At 52.9% G+C, this 23,072-nt stretch overlaps 1 protein-coding gene across 4 annotated transcripts; it reads left to right on the plus strand.

Moving 5' to 3' along the window:
• Nucleotides 1–819: 819 nt before the first annotated feature.
• Nucleotides 820–22,533, plus strand: YJU2 (YJU2 splicing factor homolog). 4 transcript variants are annotated; one of them, XR_011617870.1, is made up of 8 exons: nucleotides 820–934; nucleotides 2,846–2,946; nucleotides 4,641–4,785; nucleotides 7,509–7,643; nucleotides 11,683–11,864; nucleotides 14,693–14,813; nucleotides 19,587–19,829; nucleotides 20,161–20,293. XR_011617870.1 is itself a non-coding variant. In XM_011747614.2 (8 exons), exons 1-8 carry the CDS (start codon nucleotides 911–913, stop codon nucleotides 22,131–22,133), a joined length of 972 nt encoding a protein of 323 aa, XP_011745916.2. In that variant the 5' UTR covers nucleotides 820–910; the 3' UTR covers nucleotides 22,134–22,533. The 4 variants fall into 4 exon arrangements, 3 of the variants coding, with proteins under 3 accessions (XP_011745916.2, XP_070943830.1, XP_070943831.1); XM_011747614.2 differs by lacking the exon at nucleotides 19,587–19,829 and adding an exon at nucleotides 22,021–22,533 and having other exon boundaries at nucleotides 20,161–20,311; XM_071087730.1 differs by lacking the exons at nucleotides 820–934; nucleotides 19,587–19,829 and adding exons at nucleotides 1,967–2,095; nucleotides 22,021–22,533 and having other exon boundaries at nucleotides 20,161–20,311.
• Nucleotides 22,534–23,072: the final 539 nt, after the last annotated feature.

The raw sequence follows: 23,072 nt of genomic DNA on the forward strand, positions 1-23,072 counted from the left end.
TGGTCTAAAAAAGGGAGGTATGAATCATCCACCCCTTGTTTTAGCATATCATCAAGAAATCACCATAAACGTGGGCAGCCAGCAGCCGTCGGGGATGCTCTGTCCATGGAGTAGCCATTCTTTTGTTCATCTACGTTCTAAATAAACTTGCTTTTGCTTTGCACTGTGGACTCGCCCTGAATTCTTTCTTGCACGAGATCCAAGATCCCTCTCTTGGGGTCTGGATCCGGACCCCTTTCCTGGAACAATCTGACATAGAGGAAACGTCCATGAAAGGTGGGGAGGAGGCTGGGGAAGGAATGGGATGGGAAGTCCTCTTTAAAGGGAAGGCACAGGTGGGCAATGGAGGGACATTTGGGAGACACTGCGTATGTTTAGGAAGTGGGTTTGGAGCCTGATCTTTAAGTCAATGTCTGTGACTCAAGAGGCGTCCAGGGTCCTCTTAAGTCATCCTATATGTGGCCCCAACCCCATGTGAAAGCTGCGGGCACAGGAACGATGTGTGGAATCCCAGAGCCCAGAATACAAGGCAGGCGCATAATACATATTTGCTGAATAAAAGAATGAAGAACAAGGGCTGTCGCGACCCGCAGCCAGGTCAAGTTACAAAATTTTAATGAGCCGCTGCCCGCTTCTAGGGGGCGCAGCGCACTCTACAAAACTCTCCAATTCCGTATGGATCCCGGAACCCTTATTTCGCGCTACTCAGGTTGCAACTCCGGAGGGAAGACGCCGGGACTTCCAGCTTGATAGACGGGGATTGGAACCAATGAAAGAAGTCGGCTATGTATGCTGCAGCCAATAACAGGATGAAGGAAGTGACGTTTACGGAAGTGAGGCTGCCATCGGACAAGCTTGGTACTTAGGCTTAGCATTTCTCAGGTGCTTGCGAGGTGATTAGGAGGCAAAGATGTCGGAGCGAAAAGTATTAAACGTAAGTGTTGGGCGACTGGGGCTTTCCAATCGGAGCGGGACATCCCGGAACTCCGGGAGAGGGAGGAGCTTCCTGGGATCTCTTCTTTGGAACCCTTCTTTCCCAACGGCCCTCCATGGGATGGGGCTTCCCAGACTCTTCCCCAGACTCCTCCCCATCGCCTTCCGTGGGGGGTGGGCCTTCGCTAAGTCTTCCCTTCCGGGCAGGGGTGTAGCCATCACCTGTGGGGCGAGGCTTGGGCTTTTACCCAATCACTTCACCAGATAGGGTTTTTCCCGGAGGGAATGAGCCAATCATGTTATCTGGGGGCGGGGCTTCCTTAAAATACTGGCGGTCTTGTGCTATCCTTTTGAGGGGCGTGGCCGTATGAAGCCCTGCCCCTCTTGGGGCCTGTAGCCAATCGTGTTCTTTGGAGAGGGGTGTGTGTGTTTGTTTTTGTTGGGGTCTGGTCATGCAGATACTCTCTGCCTGACAGTGGCCAAGATTCCAGACTTCCAGAAGAAAAGCAGAGGTTCAGTATAAACCATAGTGTTGGCACAGTTCTGTTTTTTTGTTTTTTGAGACTGAGTTTTGCTCTTGCTGCCCGGGCTGGAGTGCAGTGGCACGTTCTTGGCTCATTGCAGCTTCTGCCTCCTGGGTTCAAGCGATTCTCCTGCTTCAGCCTTCTGAGTAGCTGGGATTACAGGTGCCCGCCACCACACCCGGGTAATTTTTGTTTTGTATTTTAGTAGAGATGAGGTTTCACCATGTTGCCCAGGGTGGTTTCGAACTCCTGAGCTCAGGCAATTCGCCCACCTCAGCCCCCCAAAGTGCTGGGATTACAGGCGTGAGCCACCGTGCCCGGCCGCACGCAGGTCTTTCTAGGAGAGCGGTCCCAGGCTTGCTGTAGGAACTCCTGGGAAACAGGAGCCCCGGGATACAAAGGCAGTGTGAGTATGGATTATGACAGATAACTCTACTGCACCACTGGAAAATAAAGCACTTTGTGTTTGAAGCACCTGCTGGGTACCAGACACTGCAAAGAGCAGTTTATCCCCCTTGCCTCAAGGAACCTGTGTAAAGACTCTTGGAGACAGAAGACAATGTGCCCGTTTCACAGAGGAGTAAACTGAGCCCCGCAGGTTTCAGCTACTTAGGATTCAGATCCAGGGACATGACTGTGTAGGAAACGATGTAGTATAGTAATTGGGAGGCTGAGCTAACAGTGTCCTGGTTTAACCTCTACAGAGTTGCTGGGGAGTTGGGACACCTTGGGGAACTCAGTCTCCTGCCGGAACAACAGAAGCACTAAGCAAAGCTTAACCTCTACAAAGGGCAGGGTATGGGGCCTCACACATGTAATACCAGCACTTTGGGAGGCCAAGGAAGGTGGATCACCTGAGGTCAGGAGTTCAAGACCAGACTGGCCAACATGGTGAAACACCATCTCTACTCAAAATACAAAAATTAGCTGGGTGTGGTGGTGGGTGGCTGTAATCCCAGCTACTGGGGAGGCTGAGGCTGAGGCAGGAGAATCGCTTGAACCCGGGAGGCGGAGTTTTGCAGTGAGCTGAGATCACGGCACTACACTCCAGCCTGGGCAACAAGAGCAAAATTCCGTCTCAAAGCAAAAACAAACAAAAAAACTGGCTTTTTAGAGCTTCCCGTGTAGATAACATTTCATGTGTATTGTCGTGACTGGTATTTAGGAGAATCAAATGCATCCTGTATGTCTCCACTGAGAGAGAGTCAGGAAGCTTGTGCCTGGCCTCCCTCCGACTGTACTGAGTCCTGCCAGTCCTCTCTGCCTATCGCAGAACCTAGGGTGGGCTTGGGGACCCCCGACACAGCTCCCCAGAGCCCCTTCCCTCTGCCATGTCCTGCCCCTGCTTCTGAAAATAACTCCCCCAATGTTTCCTTCCTGCCCCGCAGAAATACTACCCGCCGGACTTTGACCCGTCAAAGATCCCCAAACTCAAGCTCCCCAAAGACCGGCAGTACGTGGTGCGGCTGATGGCCCCCTTCAACATGAGGTGAGCACCCCCTGCGAGATCCTACACACCAGCCGTGGCTGAAGGACGCAGTGCCTGACATCGACAGAGGTGACTCGTCCTGTGTTCAGACCAGATCACTGGTCCTGGCTCAGACATTGACCACTCTGGCCCTCCTTCGCCTCACCATTTGGAATTAAGCTCTGGACCTTTTAGAACCCCCGCCTCCGCCAGTGCCTGCCTTGAGATCTTGGTGGTTAGTAAACATATGAGCAGAGAGGATAGGACCCCACAGAGTTGCAGCCCCATAGATATATTTCAGCTTCTCCAACAGCCAAGTTCATCCTATCCCAGGGTCTTTGCACACACTGCTGCCCCTGCTTGGAACTCTCTCCCTCTACTTTCTTTCTTTTGTTGTTGTTGTTGTTGAGACAGAGTCTTGCTATGTTGCCCAGGCTGGAGTGCAGTGGTGTGATCTCGGCTCACTGCAACCTCCACCTCCCGGCTTCAAGCGATTCTCCTGCCTCAGCCTCCTGAGTAACAGGGATTACAGGTGTGCGCCAACATGCTCGGCTAATTTTTGTATTTTCAGTAGTGTTGGGGTTTCACCACGTTGGCCAGGCTGGTCTCAAACTCCTGACCTCAGGTGATCTGCCCTCCTCGGCCTCCCAAAGTGCTGTGATTGCAGGCATGAGCTACCACGCCTGGCTTTCTCCTACTTACACGTGGTGGGCTCCTCTTGGCTGCCATAGGTCATGGCTCCAATCTCACCCCCTCCGGGAGGCCTCCATTGTCCCCACTCACGGTACCCACATCTTGCCCTTTGTAGCACTTTAGAATTATTGTATTTCACCAACTCTAAACCCCACACCTCTTCATGCTGTAGCATATCTGAAATCACACACCTGACGAGGAAAGAGCCATCTGGGTCAGTGAAATCTGGTTCATGCCCATGTGTTGATGGCCTGTCTGCGCCTCCCCCTCCTTCATTCATTTATTCATTCAGCACTTATTTATTGGGCACCTGCTGTGTGCCAGGGTCTGTGCTGGGCGCTAGAAACAAAGTCCCTGGCCTCACGGAGCCCGCAGTCTACTGGGAAGTGGAGATCATTGGTAGTCAGGCAGGTGCACGGGCCCCAGAAGTCAGGCAGGAGAGGGAGCCCCTGGGGCAGTGGCGGAGGAGGGAGGGCTGTAGGTAGCGGGGGTGGTCAGGGCGACATCAGGCAAATTGCTGATGGCACTGAGGTCTGAGGATGAAGGGCGTCACCGGCCATGGGACCGTAGGAGCAAAGGCCTTGAGCTGGGACTGAGCGGGGGGTGTTTGCAGGCTCAGACAGGAGGCAGGCGTGCTGGGCTGGGGAGCAGAGCCCCGAGTAGGAGCGGAAGAGGGAGGTGGGGCGGCATTTTTCTGTGCAGCGTCTTTCCTCCTGGGGGGTGGGATGCCCCGTAAGCACCAAGATTGCTTCTAGCAGTGCATGACAGGCAGGCGTCACCTACTCCGGGGGCTTCCCAAGCAGGCGACCCTTGGACCGAGCCCCGGATAGATATGAATGAGAACACAGAGCTCTCAGGTAGAACAAATTTGGACACAGGGTGGGGCAGCCTGCCTCGTGAAGGAGGAAGCTCCCCGTCGCTGGAGGCAAGCAAGCAGTGATCTTGCAGGATGCCGCAGGGACAGCCCACCAGTGGGAGCCAGAGTTCCAAGACAGCTCGCTCCCCTACATCCCGCCCCGCAGGTGTAAGACGTGCGGAGAATACATCTACAAGGGGAAGAAATTCAACGCTCGGAAGGAGACGGTGCAGAACGAGGTCTACTTGGGCCTGCCCATCTTCCGCTTCTACATCAAGTGCACGCGCTGCCTGGCAGAGATCACCTTCAAGGTAGACGAGACGGCCAGCCAAGCCGGTCCCTCTCCCCCAGCACACCTCAGATCAGGGCAGGCCCCGGGGTTCCTTACTCCGATCCTCTCCATGCAGGGAATCTCATTTCAGTTTATCCCCAATTAACAGACAACAGTTTGGGGGAGATGTTCATGGCAGCATTCTATATAAAGGCAAAAAGACAGAAGCGACCTAGATAGATAATAATAAGGCATGAAAAGAACAAATTAGCTTGCAGGCTGGGCACGGCTCACACCTGTAATCCCAGCACTTTGGGAGGCCAAGGCAGGTGGATTGCCTGAGGTCAGAAGTTCAAGACCACCCTAGCCAACATGGCAAAATGCCGTCTCTACTAAAAATACAAAAATTACTGCGCATGATGGCGGACTATAATCCCAGTTACTCAAGAGGCTGAGGCAGGAGAATCGCTTGAACCTGGGAGGCAGAGGTTACAGTGAGCGAAGATTGCACCGCTGCACTCCAGCCTGGGTGACAGAGTGAGACTCCATCTGAAAAAAAAAAGCCGGGCACAGTGGTTCATGCCTATAATCCCAGCAGGTTGGGAGGCCAAGGTAGGAAAGAGAGCCCCTGAGGTCAGGAGTTCAAGACCAGCCTGGCCAACATTGTGAAACCCTGTCTCTACTAAAAATACAAAAACAAGCCGGGCGTGGTGGCTCTTGCCTGTAATCCCAGGTACTTGGGAGACCAAAGCAGGAGAATTGCTTAAACCCAGGAGGCAGAGCTTGCAGTGAGCCAAGATTGTGCCATTGCATTCCAGCCAGTGTAACAAAGTGAAACTCCGTGTCAAAAAAAAAAAAAAATTAGCATGCAATGGAATATTACGCAGCCAATAAAAATCACAATTTGACTTTTAATTGTTACCCTGAGGATTTGAGGAAAGGCTGAAGAGAACTTAAAATTTTCTCTTCCTATGCTTAAGTACTCTTTGAGTACTTTTTTGCCATAAACTTTTTTTTTTTTTTTTTTTTTTTTTTTTTGAGGTGGAGTCTCGCTGTCGCCCAGGCTGGAGTGCAGTGGCGCGATCTCGGCTCACTGCAAGCTCCGCCTCCCGGGTTCCCGCCATTCTCCTGCCTCAGCCTCCCGAGTAGCTGGGACTACAGGCGCCGCCACCACGCCCGGCTAATTTTTTTGTATTTTTAGTGGAGACGGGGTTTCATTGTGTTAGCCAGGATGGTCTCGATCTCCTGACCTCGTGATCCGCCTGTCTCGGCCTCCCAAAGTGCTGGGATTACAGGCTTGAGCCACCACGCCCGGCCGCCATAAACTTTCTTTCTTTGATTAAAAAAAACATTTTGGACTGGACGCAGTGGCTCACAGCTATAATTGCAGCACTTTGGGAGGCCAAGGCAAGCAGATCAGTTGAGGTCAGGAGTTCGAGACCAGCCTGGGCAACATGGCGAAACCGTGTCTCTACCAAAAAGAAATGTAAAAATTAGCCAGGTGTGGTGATGCATACCTGTAGTCCCAGCTACTCGGGAGGCTAAGGTGAGAGGATCACTTGAACCCAGGAGGCTGAGGTTGCAGTGAGCCATGATCCTGCCACTGCACTCCAGCCTGGGCAACAGAGCGAGACCCTCTCCCAAAAAAACCAAAAAAACGGCCGGGCGCGGTGGCTCCAGCCTGTAATCCCAGCACTTTGGGAGGCCGAGACGGGCGGATCACGAGGTCGGGAGATCGAGACCATCCTGGCTAACACAGTGAAACCTCGTCTCTACTAAAAATACAAAAACTTAGCCGGGCGAGGTGGCAGGCGCCTGTAATCCCAGCTACTCGGGAGGCTGAGGCAGGAGAATGGCGTAAACCCGGGAGGCGGAGCTTGCAGTGAGCTGAGATCCAGCCACTGCACTCCAGCCTGGGTGACAGAGCGAGACTCCGTCTCAAAAAAAAAAAAAAAAAAAAACAAAACCAAAAAAACGTAGTGTTACTATTAGCATTTAGACCGAAGGTAGATTTCAGTTTTTCTGCTAATGTCACTTTTCTGTTCCAGTGTGTAATTGAAGATACCAGGGTGTATTTAGCCTCTCTATTCAATAAACAATAACAGGGGCATGCTCTATACATATTCGTACATAGGGTTTATAATCAAAGAAAAGGTGTTAATAAATACAAAGGGCAGAAATCACAACATGTGCAGAGCCTTGGAGATCTTTTTTTTTTTTTTTTTTTTTTTTTTTGAGACAGGGTTCCACCTTGTAGCCAAGGCTGGAATGCAGTGTCACAATCTCAGCTCAGTGTAACCTCAACCTCCCAGGTTCATGCGATTCTCATACCCCAGCCTCCAGAGTAGCTGGGATTACAGGCATGTACCACCTTGCCCTGCCTAATTTTTGTATTTTTAGTAGAGACGGGGTTTCACCATGTTGACCAGGCTGGTCTTGAATGCCTGACTTCCAGTGATCTGCCCGCCTTGTTGGAGATTTTATTTGCAGTCATGTTGAGGGTAGGGAGTGGAGGCTGCGGGGAGGCAGTGGGCAGATGAGAAGAGTCTTAAAGTCCATGCCAGGGCGTTGGGCATTTTTGCCCAAGGAGATGGGAGGAGCACTAGAAAGAAATCTCACCGGCCAAAGCAATAAGACAAGAAAAAGAAAAGGTAGTAGAACCAGTAAAAATCAGAGACTAGGGGCCCTGAACTGCTGGCGCTGCTTTAGAAGATTCCGGTGCCTGGGGATGTAGGAGCTGATGTCTGTCTATCTTCCCCCCAGACAGACCCTGAAAACACAGACTACACCATGGAGCACGGAGCCACGCGGAATTTCCAGGCTGAGAAGCTCCTGGAGGAGGAGGAGAAGAGGGTGCAGAAGGAGCGAGAGGATGAGGAGCTGAACAACCCCATGAAGGTGAGTTGGGGGCCGTGCAGGTGTTCATGAACACTGTGTGTGTGTGTGGGTGCATGTGTGTGCTGGAGAGTGTGCCCTTCCTGCCTCAGGTCCCCAAGGAAGGAAGATGGGGTGGGGGACGTGGTTGGCAAAACTTCAAGATGTCCCCAGGAGGCCAGGCATAGTGGCTCATGCCTGTAATCTTAGCACTTTTGGAGGCTGAGGTGGGAGGATCACTTGAGGTCAGTAGTCCTAGACCAGCCTGGCCAACATGGCAAAACCCTGTTCCTACGAAAATTTTAAAAAATTAACACTGGCCGGGCGCGGTGGCTCAAGCCTGTAATCCCAGCACTTTGGGAGGCCGAGATGGGCGGATCACGAGGTCAGGAGATCGAGACTATCCTGGCTAACACGGTGAAACCCTGTCTCTACTAAAAAAATACAAAAAACTAGCCAGGCGAGGTGGCGGGCGCCTGTAGTCCCAGCTACTCGGGAGGCTGAGGCAGGAGAATGGCATAAACCCAGGAGGTGGAGCTTGCAGTGAGCTGAGATCCGGCCACTGCACTCCAGCCTGGGCGACAGAGCGAGACTCCGTCTCAAAAAAAAAAAAAAAAAATTAACACTGGGTGCTGTGGCTCACGCCTATAATCTCAGCACTTTGGGAAGCCAAGGTGGGCAGGTCATGAGGTCAGGGGTTTGAGACCAGCCTGACCAACATGGTGAAACCCTGTCTCTACTAAAAATACAAAAATTAGCTGGGCGTGGTGGCACGCTTCTGAAATCACAGCTAGTCAGGAGGCTGAGGCAGGAGAATCGCTTGGACCGGGGAGGCGGATGTTGCAGGGAGCCAAGATGGTGTCACTGCACTCCAACCTGGGTGACAGAGTGAGACTCTGTCTCAAAAACAAAAAAAAGTTTAGTCAAGCATGGTGGTGCATGCCTGTAATCCCAGCTACTCGGGAGGCTGAGGCAGGAGAATCGTTTGAACCTGGGAGGCAGAGGTTGCAGTGAGCTGAGATCACACCACTGCACTCCAGCCTGGGCAGCAAAGCAAGACTCCATCTGAAAAAAAAAAAAAAAAGAAATTATGTTCACTTCCAATAGGACAATTTTGTTTTTTCTCAGAAATAATAAAATGAGCCAGGCATAGTGGCTTGAACGTGTAGTCCCAGCTACTTTAGGGGTTGAGACGGGAGGATCACTTGAGTCTAGGAGTCCAAGACCAGCCTGGGCAACATAGTGAGACTCTGTCGTTATGAAACATTAAAAAATTAGCCCAGTGCTGGCCAGGCACGGTGACTCACACCTGTAATACCAGCATTTTGGGAGGCTGAGGCAGGTGGATCACGAGGTCAGGAGTTCAAGACCAGCCTGGCCAAGATGGTGAAACCCCATCTCTACTAAAAATACAAAAAATTAACCGGGCATGGTGGCAGGCGCCTGTAATCCCAGCTACTTGGGAGGCTGAGGCAGAGAATTGCTTGAACTCAGGAGACAGAGGTTGCAGTGAGCTGAGATCATGCCATTGCACTCCAGCCTGGGCAACAGAGCAAGACTCTGTCTCAAAAAAAAAAAAAAAAATTAGCCAGGTGCTTTGGGAGGCCGAGGCAGGTGGATCACCTGAGGTCAGGAGTTCAAGACCAGCCTGACCAACACGGCAAAACCCTGTCTCTACTAAAAATACAAAAATTAGCCAGTCATAGTGGCCCATGTCTATAATCCCAGCTACTCAGGAGGGTGAGGCAGGAGAATTGCTTGAACCCAGGAGGTGGAGGTTGCAGTGAGCCGAGATCACGCCATTGCACTCCAGCCTGGGCGACAAGAGTAAAACTCTATCTCAACAATAACAACAACAAAAATTAGGCAGGTGCACTGGTGTGCACCTGTGGTCCCACCTATTGGGGGGCTGAGGCGGGAGGATCACTTAAGCCCAGGAAGTTGAGGCTGCAGTGAGCTATGATCATACCACTGCACTCCAGCCTGGGAGGCAGAGCCAGACTGTCACTAAAATATATATACACACACACACACACACACACACATATATATACACATACATATACACACACATACATATATACATGTGTATATATAATAAATTTTAAATGACTGTTCCCTGCTGTCCCGTCCTGCTTCCATATTTCCCATCCATTCCTATCTATTCCTAGACCCACCCACCTCTGCCAAATGTGAGTTTTCTGAGCAAGCCACATCAGAGCAGATCCAACATTTTCTATGGCCATGTGGAACAACTGGGAGGGAAATGAGCCTTGGCGAGGGTTTGGTGTGTGCCTGGGCCTGTCGCACTGCTGTCTGCGTGTGAATTTAGTTACATTGACAGCAAGGGGCTCTTACCCTGGTATTAGTCAGCTATTGCTACATAACAGGTTATCCCAAAACTTAATGACTTAAAACAACAAACATTTATCATCCCACAGTTTCTGAGTGTCAGGCATCCAGAAGCAACTGAGCTGGATGGTTGTGGCTTAGGAGCTCCCATGAGGTTGCAGTCAAGGTGTTGGCCAGGGCAGTATCATCTGAAGGCTGGACTGGGGCTGGAGGAGCCACTCACAAACTGGCTCCCTCTACTGGCTGTTGGCTGTCGGCCTCAGTTCCTCACTGTGTGGGGAGCTGCTTGAGCATCCTCACAACATGGCTGCTGCCTACCCCAGAGCACGTGACCCAAGAGTGAGAGCAAGGAGGAAGCCTTGTGCTTTTACTTCCTAGTCGCAGAAGTTAATATGTCGTCACTTCTGTCATATTTCATTAGAGCCAGCCCCTGCTCAAGGGGAGGGGAGTCACCTCCACCCCTTAAAAGGAGGAGCATCAGAGTTTGTGGACGTATTTTAAAACTGTCAGAATTGCCATTTTCCAAAGGGCAAATACGACAAGGTCACAGCACTGGGAAGCAGCCAGGCGGGATTCACTCCCAGCCCTGCCTGGCTCCTCAGGGGCCTGTGGCCGCCAGACTTGCCTCCCTCAGCCTCAGTTTCCTTTTCTGTAAAATAGGGGTTGTTAGGATTAAATGAGATGGCATATGGAAACATCTTAGCCCAGGGCCCAGTGTACAGTAGGTGCTCAGTTTGTCTTTTACAATTTTTCCTTTTTATTATTGTTTTTGAGATGGAGTCTTACTCTGTCACCCAGGCTGGAATGCATTGGCATGATCTCAGCTCACTGCAACCTCTGCCTTCCGGGTTCAAGTGATTCTGCTGCCTCAGCCTCCCAAGTAGCTGGGATTACAGGTGTGTGCCACTACGCCTGGTTAATTTTTGTATTTTTATTTTTATTTATTTATGTTTTTGAGATGGAGTCTCACTGTCACCCAGGTTGGGGTGCATCAGTGCAATCTAGGCTCACTGCAACCTCTGCCTCCTGGGTTCAAACAATTCTCCTGCCTCAGCCTCCCAAGTAGCTGGGATTACAGGCACATGCCACTACGCCCGACTAATTTTTGTATTTTTAATAGAGATGGGGTTTCGTCATGTTGGCCAGACTGGTCTCGAACTCCTGACCTCAAGTGATCTGCCCGCCTCAGCCTCCCAAAGTGCTGGGATTACAGGCGTGACCAATAACACCCAGCCTGTATTTTTAGTAGAGATGGGGTTTCACCATGTTGGCCAGACTGGTCTCGAACTCCTGACCTCAGGTGATCCGCCCCTGCCCCCCCCCGGCTTCCCAAAATGCTGGGATTACAGACATGAGCCACCGCGCCTGGCCAAATTTTTCTTTATTATTCTTACTGAAAGATGGCACCAGGCCGGAAATCGAGGCCACCTGAGTCCAGAGCCAGCCTCTTTCCACCCCACCCTGTCCAGGGGCTCAGATCCTGGCTCCACCACTGCTCAGCCCCATGTGGTCACTTTCCCTCCCCAGACCTGAATGTTCTCACCTGTGAAATGGACACAGAGCTCTGGGCGTGGGCAGGGGGTTCCCTGAGCAGGATGGAAACGTGGGTAGGGGATTCCTCCCTTGGCCCGTGGTGGCCCGCGAGGCCGGGCAGGATTTGCCCCGGGGTGTGATCCCCATGCACTCAGCCCCACCACGCTGCCCCCACCAGGTGCTGGAGAACCGGACCAAGGACTCCAAGCTGGAGATGGAGGTGCTGGAGAATCTCCAGGAGCTGAAAGACCTGAACCAGCGGCAGGCACACGTGGACTTTGAGGCCATGCTGCGGCAGCACCGCCTGTCCGAGGAGGAGCGGCGGAGGCAGGAGCAGGAAGAGGACGAGCAGGAGACCGCGTGAGTCCGGGCCGGTCCAACCCAGCCCCACCTCACAGCCTCTGCACTGGCAGGCGCTGCCTCTGCCCCAAACCCTTCCCCTGCTCTCTGCAGTGTCGCCTTTTCAGGGACCCCTTTCCCACCGCCAATCTCACTTTCTCCCTTGTGGCGTCTGTCTCAGGGGTCCCCAGCCCACTGCCAGGCACGGTGACTCAGCACGTGGTCACCCGCATGACTGCGGTTTGTCACAGTGAGAGGACACAGCAGATTCAGCAAAGGGAAAAGGCATTTGGGATGTGTCGGGGGCCGGGACTTCCAGATCCTCTCCTGGTGCAGCTTCGCAGGACGCGCCTCATCCCCCAGCCCGAGCTGGGAGGACTCGAGGGAGGCGCCATCCCCAGGAAAGCTCCTAGAGACCCAGCGTGGGGTTCCTATGGGAGGTCCCACAGGCCCCGCTGCCTGGCCCATGCCGGGATTCCAGACTCGACAGGAAAACAGGGCTCCGGCATAAACCATGGTGTTTGCCGGAACAGCTGAGGCCCCAGAGCCCGTCCCATCCATAAGGGTGGGAGGTCCCCCGCACAGGCTCCCAGACACCCACCAAGGGCCACCCTCACCAGCCGCCTTCTGAGGACACAGCCTCAGGCCTCCCGGGTGAACACTTTTCTTTTCTTTGAGACAGGGTGTCGCCGTGTCACCCACGCTGGAGTGCGGTACTGCAGCCATAGCTCATTGTAGCCTCCATCTCCCAGGCTCAGGCGTTCCTCCTGCCTCAGCCTCCTGGGTAGCTGGGACCACAGGGGCACATTACCATGCCCAGCTAACTGTTTTTATTTTTGTAGGCGGGACCTCGCTATGTTGGCCAGGCTGGTCTTGAACTCCCGGCCTCAAGCGATCCTCCCACCTCAGCCTCCCGAAGTGCTGGATGACAGGTGTGAGCCCCTGCGGCTGGCTGGTGAATGCCTTTGACGCCGACCACCTCTGAGCCCGCATGCTGATCCCCTCCTTTCCTGGTACCTCATCTCCCCTCCGTCCTTTAGAATCTGAGCTGTAAGGACAGGGACGTGGTGGCCTCTCCTGCATCCCCAGGGCTTCCAGCAGGTTTGGGTTTATGGTAGGTTCCTCATCAGTGCATAATTGGTGCACAGATCAGCGATGCCGTGCAGAACAGTGTTGCGAGCCTGCATTCATCCCGTACCTTCCGGGCGCCGGGCGCGGCTCTAACCTCACTACCCACACAGCCCTGGGAGTCAGTGTGATTTTCGTCATGGGCAGGAGGGCTGAGGTCCAGGGAGGTCCAGACATGGGCCCCACCAAGATGACCCTCCAGGCTCCATCCAGACAGGCTGGTTCCAGCATCCAGGCGCTTAACCCCACCACTGCCCTCAATGGACATGGAAAAGTTAATGTAAAAATGTAGAAGGGGCCAGGCACAGGGCCTCCTGCCCCCCATCCCGCACTGTGGGAGGCCGAGGTGGACGGATCACCTGAGGTCAGGAGTTTGAGTCCAGCCTGGCCAGCATGGCCAAGGGCCATCTGTACTAAAAATACAAAAACAAATTAGCTGGGCGTGGTGGTGGATGCCTGTAATCCTAGCTGCTCCGGAGGCTGAGACAGGAGAATTGCCTGAACCCAGGAGGCGGAGGTTACAGTGAGCCAAGGTGGTGCCGCTGAACTCCAGCCTGGGCGACAGAGCAAGATTACGTCTAAAAAAAAGTTAAAAATTAAAAAGCAGACTGGGTGCGGTGGTTCACGCCCGTAATCCCAGCACTTTGGGAGGCCGAGGCGGGTGATCACCTGAGGTCAGGAGTTTGAGACCAGCCTGGCTAACATGGAGAAACCCCACCTCTACTAAAAATACAAAAATTAGCTGGACATGGTGGTGCCTGCCTGTAGTCCCAGCTACTTGGGAGGCTGAGGCTGGAGAATTGCTTGAACCCAGAAGGTGGAGGTTGCAGTGAGCCAAGATCGCACTACTGCACTCCAGCCTGGGCGACAGAGAAAGACTCCATCTCAAAAAAACACACACACACACACACACAAATTAGCCAGGCCTGGTGGCAGGCACCTGTAGTCCCAGCTACTCGGGAGGCTGAGGCAGGAGAATCGCTTCAACCCAGGAGACAGAGGTTGCGGTGAGCCAAGATTGCCCCACTGCACTCCAGCCTGGGCCACAGAGCGAGACTTTGCCTCAAAAATTAAATGAAATGAAAATTAATGAGGCATAGGGACACACGCCTGTGGACCCAGCTACTCAGGAAGCTGCGTGGGGAGGATCACTTGAGCCCAGGAGGTGGAAGTTGCAGTGAGCTATGATTGTGCCACTGCACCCCGCCTTGGGTGACAGAGTGAGACCTTGTGTCTTTTGTTGTTGTTTTTAGACAGAGTCTCGCTCTGTCGCCCAGGCTGGAGTGCAGTGGCGCGACCTCGGCTCACTGCAAGCTCTGCCTCCCGGGTTCATGCCATTCTCCTGCCTCAGCCTCCCGAGTAGCTGGGACTACAGGCGCCTGCCACCGTGCCCGGCTAATTTTTTGTATTTTTAGTAGAGACGGAGTTTCACCGTGTTAGCCAGGATGGTCTCGATCTCCTGACCTCGTGATTCACCCGCCTCGGCCTCCCAAAGTGCTGGGGTTACAGGCGTGAGCCACCGCGCCCGGCCTAGACCTTGTCTCTTTAAAAAAAAAAAAAAAAAAGACAGTAATCTGTGTGCCCCCACTCCCTCCCACCCCTGCTCATTGAGGACAGAAAGAGATCTCGAGGCACCCAGGCCCCTCGCCACCCCAGCAGGCGCATCCCAGGCCCTGTTCCCCGTGCAGAGCACGTCCAGGTTCCCATCTTCCATCCCACAGAGCCCTGTTGGAGGAAGCCAGAAAGCGAAGGCTGCTGGAGGACTCCGACTCAGAGGATGAGGCTGCCCCCGCGCCCCTGCAGCCAGCCCTTCGGCCCAACCCCACCGCCATCCTGGACGAGGTGAGGGGGGCTGCCTGAGTCCCGGGGACTCCCAGGTGAACTAGGGATAACTGAAGCCAGGGGTCAGCTTGACTTTTTCTTTTGTTTGTTTGTTTGTTTGTTTGTTTGTTTGAGACAGAGTCTTGCTCTGTCACCAGGCTGGAGTGCAGTGGCACAATCTCGGTTCACTGCAACCTCCGCCTCCCAGGTTTAAGTGATTCTCCTGCCTCAGCCTCCCAAGTAGCTGGGACTACAGGCGCCCACCACCACACCCGGCTTATTTTTTTATTTTTAGTAGAGACGGGGTTTCACCATGTTGGGCAGGATGGTCTCAATCTCTTGTCCTCGTGATATGCCTGCCTCGGCCTTCCAAAGTGTTGGGATTTCAGGCCTGAGCCACTGTACCCAGCCAGAGCTTGACTTTTTCTTAAAAGGCCAGTCTGCATCCTAACTCCTCCACTGTGTGGCTATAGCCCAAAACAACCATGATCAGGTGTAAATAAGTGGGCGTTGCCTGGTGCCAATAAAAGCTTTATTTATAGGGTGGGTGCAGTGGCTCTTGCCTGTAATCCCAGCATTTTGTGAGGCCAAGGCAGGAGGATCGCTTGAGGCCGGGAGTTTGAGACCAGCCTGGGCAACAAAGTGAGACCCCTTCTTTAAAAATTACAAAAATTAGTCATGGGTGGTGGTGCATGTCTGTGGTCCCAGCTACTTGAGAGACTGAGGCAGGAGGACTGCTGGAGCCCAGAAGGTCAAGGCTACAGTGAGCTGTATCAGTGTCACTGAACTCCAGCCTGAGCAAGAGCGAGACCCTGTCTAAAATAAATAAATAAAAATTAAGGCTGAGTACAGTGGCTCACGCTTATTAATCCCAGCTACTCGGGAGGCTGAGGCAGGAGAATCGCTTGAACCTGGGAGGCGGAGGTTGCAGCGAGCCAAGATCGTGCCACTGCACTCCAGCCTGGGTGACAGAGTGAGACTCTGTCTCAAAAAAAAACTTAATTTACTAAAACCTGTGCCAGGCCTATGGGTCTGTAATTTGCCAACCCCTGTTTAAGCTGCTGAAAGAAGGGAATGTAAAGAAAGAACATAGAAGTTTATTTCTCAATCATGTAAGAGCCCTGGGCTGACACTCTAGGACTTCCGGGCAGCTCTGCTCCATGGAGCCATTCAGGGATTCAGGCTCCTTCCTTCTCCTGGAGCACGGCTTCCTGCGCTGTGTTCACAGCTGGCTCAGAGCACCTTCGGGGTCTGGCTGTGGGAAGGCAAAAGGTGCGTGGAGGACCACTCAGCCTCAGATGCGGCCCAGCTCAGTTCTTCTCTCACGCCATAGGCCACAGCACAGGCACAAGGCCCCATCTGGCTGCGAAGGAAACTGAGATGCGTCCTCCAGCTGGTCTGTGCCTGGCTGTGCTGCTAACTAGAACGAAGGGAGGCCGGGCGCTGTGGCTCAAAGTGCTATAATCCCAGTACTTTGGGAGGCTGAGGCAGGCAGATCATCTGACATCAGGAGTTCAAGACTGGCCTGGCCAACATGGGGAAACGCCATTTCTACTAAAAATACAAAAATTAGCCGGGCATGGTGGTGCATGCCTGTAATCCCAGTTACTCGGGAGGCTGAGGCAGGAGAATCACTTGAACCTGGGAGCACAGGTTGCAGTGAGCCGAGATTGCACCATTACACTCCAGCCTGGGTGAAAGAGTGAGACTCCATCTCAAAAAACAAAAAAAGAAGGGGGGCAGGATCTTTGGCAGATGACCAGCATTTTCCACCACAGCTGACTCATCCAAGGTGGCCTCAGCCACTCTAGTTTGTTCATTGAAGAAGGTGGTAAAAGTAGGGGCTCATAAACCAATAACACAGACACACAGAAACGATTGTTGGTTTTTTTTTTTTTTTTTTTTTTTAAACACAGAGTCTTGCTCTGTTGCCCAGGCTGGAGTGCAGTGGTGCAGTCCCAGCTCGCTACAGCCTCAACCTCCTGGGCTCAAGCAATCCTCCCACCTCAGTCTCCTGAGTAGGTGGGACCACAGGCACACATCACCATGCCTGACTAATTTTTCTTTTCTTTTTTCTTTTTTTAGACAGTTTCACTCTTGTTGCCCAGGCTGGAGTGCAGTGGTGTAATCTTGGCTCGCTGCAACCTTCGCCCCCCGGGTTCAAGCGATTCTTCTGCCTCAGCCTCCCAAGTAGCTAGGATTACAGGTGCCTGCCACCATGCCTGGCTAATTTTTTTTTTTTTTTTTTGAGACGGAGTCTCGCTCTGTTGCCCAGGCTGGAGTGCAGTGGCGCGATCTCGGCTCACTGCAAGCTCCGCCTCCTGGGTTCACGCCATTCTCCTGCCTCAGCCTTCCGAGTAGCTGGGACTACAGGCACCCACCACTACGCCCGGCTAATTTTTTTGTCTTTTTTGGTAGAGATGGGGTTTCATCATGTTAGCCAGGCTGATCTCGAACTCCTGACCTCAGGTGATTCAACTGCCTCGGCCTCCCAAAGTGCTGGGATTACAGGCGTGAGCCACTGCGCCTGGCCCCTAATTTTTCAAATTGTTTTTGCAGAGATGCGGTCTGGCTGTGTTGCCCAGGCTGGTCTCCTGCTCCTGGCCTCCAGCAGTTCTCCTGCCTTGGCCTCTAAAGGCACAGGGATTACAGGCATCAGCCACCATGGCTGACCCCAAGACAGTTTTCTAAAAGATCCTTTCTTTGAAGCTATATCCCCTGATTCGAGTTCTCACACTGTGGTTCTTGCATAAACCACTTCCAGAATTCATTGTCTACTACTTCCTCTCTCTTTTTTTTTTAAATGAATCAACAGAGTAAAGCTACTTTGAAAGCAGTCCAACCTTTTATGATGTATTCCCTCAGTCTTGTGCCTGTACCTGATTTTATCGCAGGTGTTTTATTTGGTTTTACATGATACACCTTCATCAAGACTTTTCAAACCTTCACCCTAACTTTTATAGGAAGGAATATCTCCACACTTGCATTTTCTTGGTTTATTTTAGAGATGAGGTCTTGCTCTGTCACCCAGGCTAGAGTGCAGTGATGTGATCACAGCTCACGGCAGCCTCCAACTCCTGGGGTCACATGATCCTCCCACCTCAGCCTCTCACGTAGCTGGGACTACAAGTGCATGCCACCACAGCCAGCTCATTTTTAATTTTCTTTTCTTTTTTTTTTTTTTTTTATTAGAGATGAGTCTGTATGTTGTCCAGGCTGGTCTCAAACTCCTGTCTTCAAGCAGTCCTCCCACCTTGGCCTCCCAATCCTTCGTTTAGTTTAATGATGATGAGTATCACCTGTAGAAACAGGTTTGGGAACTAACCTAGGTATCTTATTTTTATTTTTGAGACGGTCTCGTTCTTTCGCCCAGGCTGGAGTGCAGTGGCACAGTCTCCGCTCACTGCAAGCTCCGCCTCCCAGGCTAAAGTAATTGTCCTGCCTTAGCCTCCTCAGTAGCTGGGATTACGGGCGTGTGCTGCCACACCTGGCTGTTTTGTATTTTATTTTTATTAATAAAGTGACAGGGTTTCACTGTGTTGACCAAGCTGGTCTTGAACTCCTGACCTCAAGTGGTCCACCCGCCCCGGCCTCCCAAAGTGTTGGAATTACAGGTGTGCGCCACTGCACCTGGCCATCTGTGCCTTTTGACTTGTTTTCCTCGTTCTAACATCAGCCCAGAGCCACGACTTTTTTTTTTTTTTGAGACAGAGTCTCGCCCTGTCACCCAGGCTGGAGTGCAGTGGCACAATCTCAGCTCACTGCAACCTCCACCTCCCAGGTTCAAGCGATTCTCCTGCCTCAGTCTCCCGAGTAGCTGGGATTACAGGCATGTGCCACCAAGCCTGGCTAATTTCTTGTATTTATAGTAGAGATGGGGTTTCACTGTGTTAGCCAGGATGGTCTCTATCTGACCTCGTGATCCACCCACCTTGGCCTCCCAAAGTGCCAGGATTAGAGGCGTGAGCCACCGCACCCGGCCCAGAGCCACAACTTTAAGGAGGCCTCTCCACCACCTTAGCAGTGGCCGCCCCTCACACCATCGGCTTGGCACTCAAGGCCTCTGCCCTTTCTCCATCCCACATAACCTGCCCTGGCACTTCCTGAATCACACGGTGGCTTCTCATCACACCTTTACCTGTGCCATTCCCCTTACCTGGGATGCCCCCTTTTCCTTCTCGCTTGGTGAACTCCTACCCACCCTTCAATACCCAATGCAAGACACCCTTCCTTTGAGAAGCTCATCCTCACAATTCAAGCTCATGCACCCTGGCTTCTCTCTCACCCAGATGGATGTAGTCCTGCGTGTTGGTCTCCTTGTTCCTCTCCCTCCCCACAGTGAGCTCCGTGAGGGTAGAGCACCCATTGGGACTTCCTTAACCCAGTGGTTACCACTTCCTCTATTTAAACATAAAACAGATTAAAGAGGCCAGATGCAGTGGCTCACGCCTATCATCCCAGCTCTTTGGAACGCTGAGATGGGAGGATTGCTTGAGCCAGGAGTTCGAGACCAGCCCGGGTAACAGAGTGAGACCCTGTCTCTATAAAAATTAAAAATGTTAGCCCGGCATGGTGGCGTGCACCTGCAGGAGGCTGAGTCAGGAGAATCGCTTGAGCCCAGGAGTTCGAGGCTGCAATGAGCTATGTATGATTGCACCACTGCACTCCAGCCTGGGCAATAGAGTGAGACCTTCTCCAAAAAAAAATTTAATAAATAAAATAGATTAACAGGTCCCTTCTGTTGCAGTGAAGGAACTGGAAGTCTTTTCTATCTGCCCCTAATTCTTTCCCAAGGCAGCTTCCTCCATTTTCATGCGTTCTCTCAAGTACATTGAGCACCTCCTTGTGCCAGGAACTGTTTGTGGCACCACAGAGCCAGCAGTGGGGAAGACAGGAGCTCACGGCAGAGCTGGCGAGAGAGTTATAACAGCCAGCAGAGGGCACTGTGGGCACTGTGAGCGTGGACATGCAGCCTGCATGTGAGCTTGAACCATGATGGGCTTCTCAGGAGGGGTGTCTTGTGTTGGGTATTGAAGGGTGAGTAGGAGTTCACCAAGTGAGTGCATGGAAAAGGGGCCATCCCTGGTGAAGGGAATAGCATAGGTAAAGGCGTGGAGATGAGAAGTCACAGTATGATTCAGGAAGTGCCAGGGCAGGCTATGTGGGATGGAGAATGGACAGAGACCTTGAGTGCCAAGCCTGGGGCAGTGGGGAGCCATAGAGGAGTTTAGAGCAGAGGAGGAACATGGTCAGTGCAGCCAGCAGTGGAAGAGTGTGCATGGGGCAGTGAGCAGGGGTTGAGGGCAGAGGGGCCTGACTGGGCCCTGGATCCGGGCCAGACCCCCACACATGTCCCCATCACCTGCAGGCCCCAAAGCCCAAGAGGAAGGTGGAGGTCTGGGAGCAGAGCGTTGGCAGCCTGGGCAGCCGGCCCCCGCTGTCGAGGCTGGTCGTGGTGAAGAAGGCAAAGGCCGACCTGGACTGCGGCAATGGGCAGCCTCAGGCAGCCCCCGCCCCAGGTAAGGTCACAAGAGTTCCCAGAGCCGGGCGCGGTTTCCATAGTGACCTCCAGGTGGTGGCAGCGCTCCCTGTGCAATTACAGAAGCTTCATGGGGTGGGTTGAGGGTGGCCTGCAACCCCCACAGGACCAATTAGTGGAGTGAGCAGAGAAGGCGGGCAGCTTATTTTTGTCTTTTTTCTTTCTTTCTTTCTTTTTTTTTTGAGTCAGTCTTGCTCTGTTTCCCAGGCTGGAGTGCAGTGGTGCCATCTCGGCTCACTGCAACCTCCGCCTTCCCGGTTCAAGCAGTTCTCTGCCTCAGCCTCCCAAGTAGCTGGAACTACAGCACCACGCCCGGCGAATCTTTTGTATTATTAGTAGAGACGGGGTTTCTTCATGTTGGTCAGGCTGGTCTTGAACTCCCGACCTCAGGTGATCTAGTCACCTCGGCCTCCCAGAGTGCTGGGATTACAGGCGTGAGCCACCGCGCCCGGCCTCTTTTTGTCTTTCAATTACAAAAAGAGCCAGTGCTTGCTTTTAAAGCCCAAATCCTGTGGGAATGTATAAAATCAATGTTGAATCCGTGTTTCCCTGCCCAGCCTTCACTGCCAGCAGGTGCCAGGATCCCCCGTCCCACCTCCGGGGCTGTCTGTATGGCATGTGTGTCTCTGTTGTCACACACCTGGTGCTCTGTAGGGACGAGAGTCCCACACCCCCAGCCCTGGGGGATGGAGGATGGGAGTGGGGTCAGCATTGCCAGGTGGTTAAGACCAGAATTCAGAGCCAAGCATCCGGGGGGCAGGTACTTTGCACCCCTACCTGCTTGTCCTATGGCCTTGGCCAAGGGACTTTCCCCCCAGTGGGGCCTCAGTGTCGTGTCCTGTAAAATGCAGCCAAGGGGACCTACCTCACGTAGGTAGAGTCGGCTCCCGGTTTGGGTTGATTCCGTGAGCGGTGGCACTTGAGTAGACCCTGGCACACGACGAGACTGTGAGACATTTGAGACATTTTTATCAGTGCTGGTAAAAATTATGCCGTCTGGCCAGGCCCAGTAGCTCACACCTGTAATCCCAGCACTTTGGGAGGCCAAGACCGGCGGATCACTTGAGGTCAGGAGTTCAAGACCAGCCTGGCCAACATCATGAAACCCCATCTCTACTAAAATTAGCCAAGCATGGTGGCGGGTGCCTGTAATCCTAGCTACTTGGGAGGCTGAGGCAGGAGAATTTCTTGAATCTGGGAAGCGGAGGTTGCACTGAGCCAAGATCGCGCCACTGCACTCTAGCCTGGGTGACAGAGCGAGACTCCGTCTCAAAAAAAAAAAATTATCCCATTTGTCAGAGGAAAAGACCGAGAGCCAGAGTGGCTTTCACAGCTGGGCATAGAATCTGCCCCTCTTAATTGCATTAGTATGATTTTTCCTAAGGTGATTAAGTCCACAGTGACTGGACTTTGAACTTTGCGCCATTTCCATTTTTGGCAGTGCACGTTGCCTGCCTGGGCAGGGTTTGCATGGGCCATTGTTCGGAAGCGAAGCTGTTGAGTCCCAGGTGTGCAGACGTAAATCTGCGATGGGTCCCATCAGGTGCCATCCGGAAAGGCCAGGCCATTCACATGCTGTCGCCTCTGGGCTTTGCAAACCTGCAGAGGTGGCCGGTCCTGTGCTCCAGGCCTTGTCCCTGGCCCGTCTGCTCTGGAGCTGAGATGAGCTAACTCTCCCTCTCCCCCCAGGAGCCCCGCAGAGCAGGAAGGAGGCCGACCCTGCACCCCCGACGCCTGGCGCGTCCTCCCTGAGCCAGCTGGGTGCGTACCTGGACAGTGACGACAGCAACGGCAGCAACTGAGCCCTCCTAGGACCCCTGCCCTGGGTCAGGGCCACACATCCAGCTTCAGCCACATTGAGGCCGGCGTTGCTGGTGGTCGGGGCAGGAGGCCTTGGCGTAACCGGAGACCCTACAGACAAGTGCCAGCGTGCTCCAAGCACGTAGGGCCAACAGGGACCTCAACCCCGGGAGGTCGCTTCTCTCTGCCCTCACTAGCCTCTCAACACATCGGGGACACCTGCTGCTCCTGCCTCCACCTGTCACCATGCTTAGGGCTGCAGTATCCCTAGTGCGTCTCAGCTTCCAACACTACTTCAGGGTGTCAGTGTCTGGGGCACTGGGCGAGCCCACTGGCCTCTAGACGGCCTCATCTCTTCCTTCCACAAACTGTCTAGAACCAATAAAAGGAAATCTGCCAACCGCCCGGGCCCCTTCTCTCTCCCAGAGTCTGAGGAGGCCCCAGGACAAGGCTCTGTTAGCACAATTCCAGGGGCATTCACAGAGGTTTGTTTTTTGAGACAGGATCTAACTCTTGCCCAGGCTGGAGTGCAGTAGCGTATTCTTGGCTCACTGCAGCCTTGAACTTCCGAGCTCAGGTGATCCTCCCTCCTCAGTCTCGTGAGTCGCTGGAACCTCAGGTGTGTGCCACCATTCCTGGCTAACTTTTTGTATATTTAGAAGAGACTGGGTTTCGCCATGTTGCCCAGGTTGATCTTGAATTCATGGGCTCAAGCGATCTTCCTGCCTCGGCCTCACAAAGTGCTGGGGTCACAGGCATGAGCCCAGATATTTATATTTAGTTGTCGCCTAAGTGTGCCCAGGCTTACCATCTGGGCTTTTTTTGTTTTCTTTTATTTATCTTTTTTCTTTTATTTATTTTTTTTCTTTCTTTACCTTTTTTTTTTTTTTTTTTTTTTTGGAGATGAAGTCTCGCTCTCGTCTCCCAGGCTGGAGTGCAGT

Source organism: Macaca nemestrina, chromosome 20 (assembly GCF_043159975.1).
Source record: "Macaca nemestrina isolate mMacNem1 chromosome 20, mMacNem.hap1, whole genome shotgun sequence".
NCBI lineage: Eukaryota > Metazoa > Chordata > Mammalia > Primates > Cercopithecidae > Macaca > Macaca nemestrina.

Bases quoted from the DNA above. Each gene is read 5' to 3' on its own strand.
- YJU2 (XM_011747614.2), top strand. From the start codon at position 911: ATGTCGGAGCGAAAAGTATTAAAC. The intron at 935-2,845 runs GTAAGTGTTGGG...CCTGCCCCGCAG, and splicing joins CGGAGCGAAAAGTATTAAAC to AAATACTACCCGCCGGACTT. The intron at 2,947-4,640 runs GTGAGCACCCCC...CCCGCCCCGCAG, and splicing joins ATGGCCCCCTTCAACATGAG to GTGTAAGACGTGCGGAGAAT.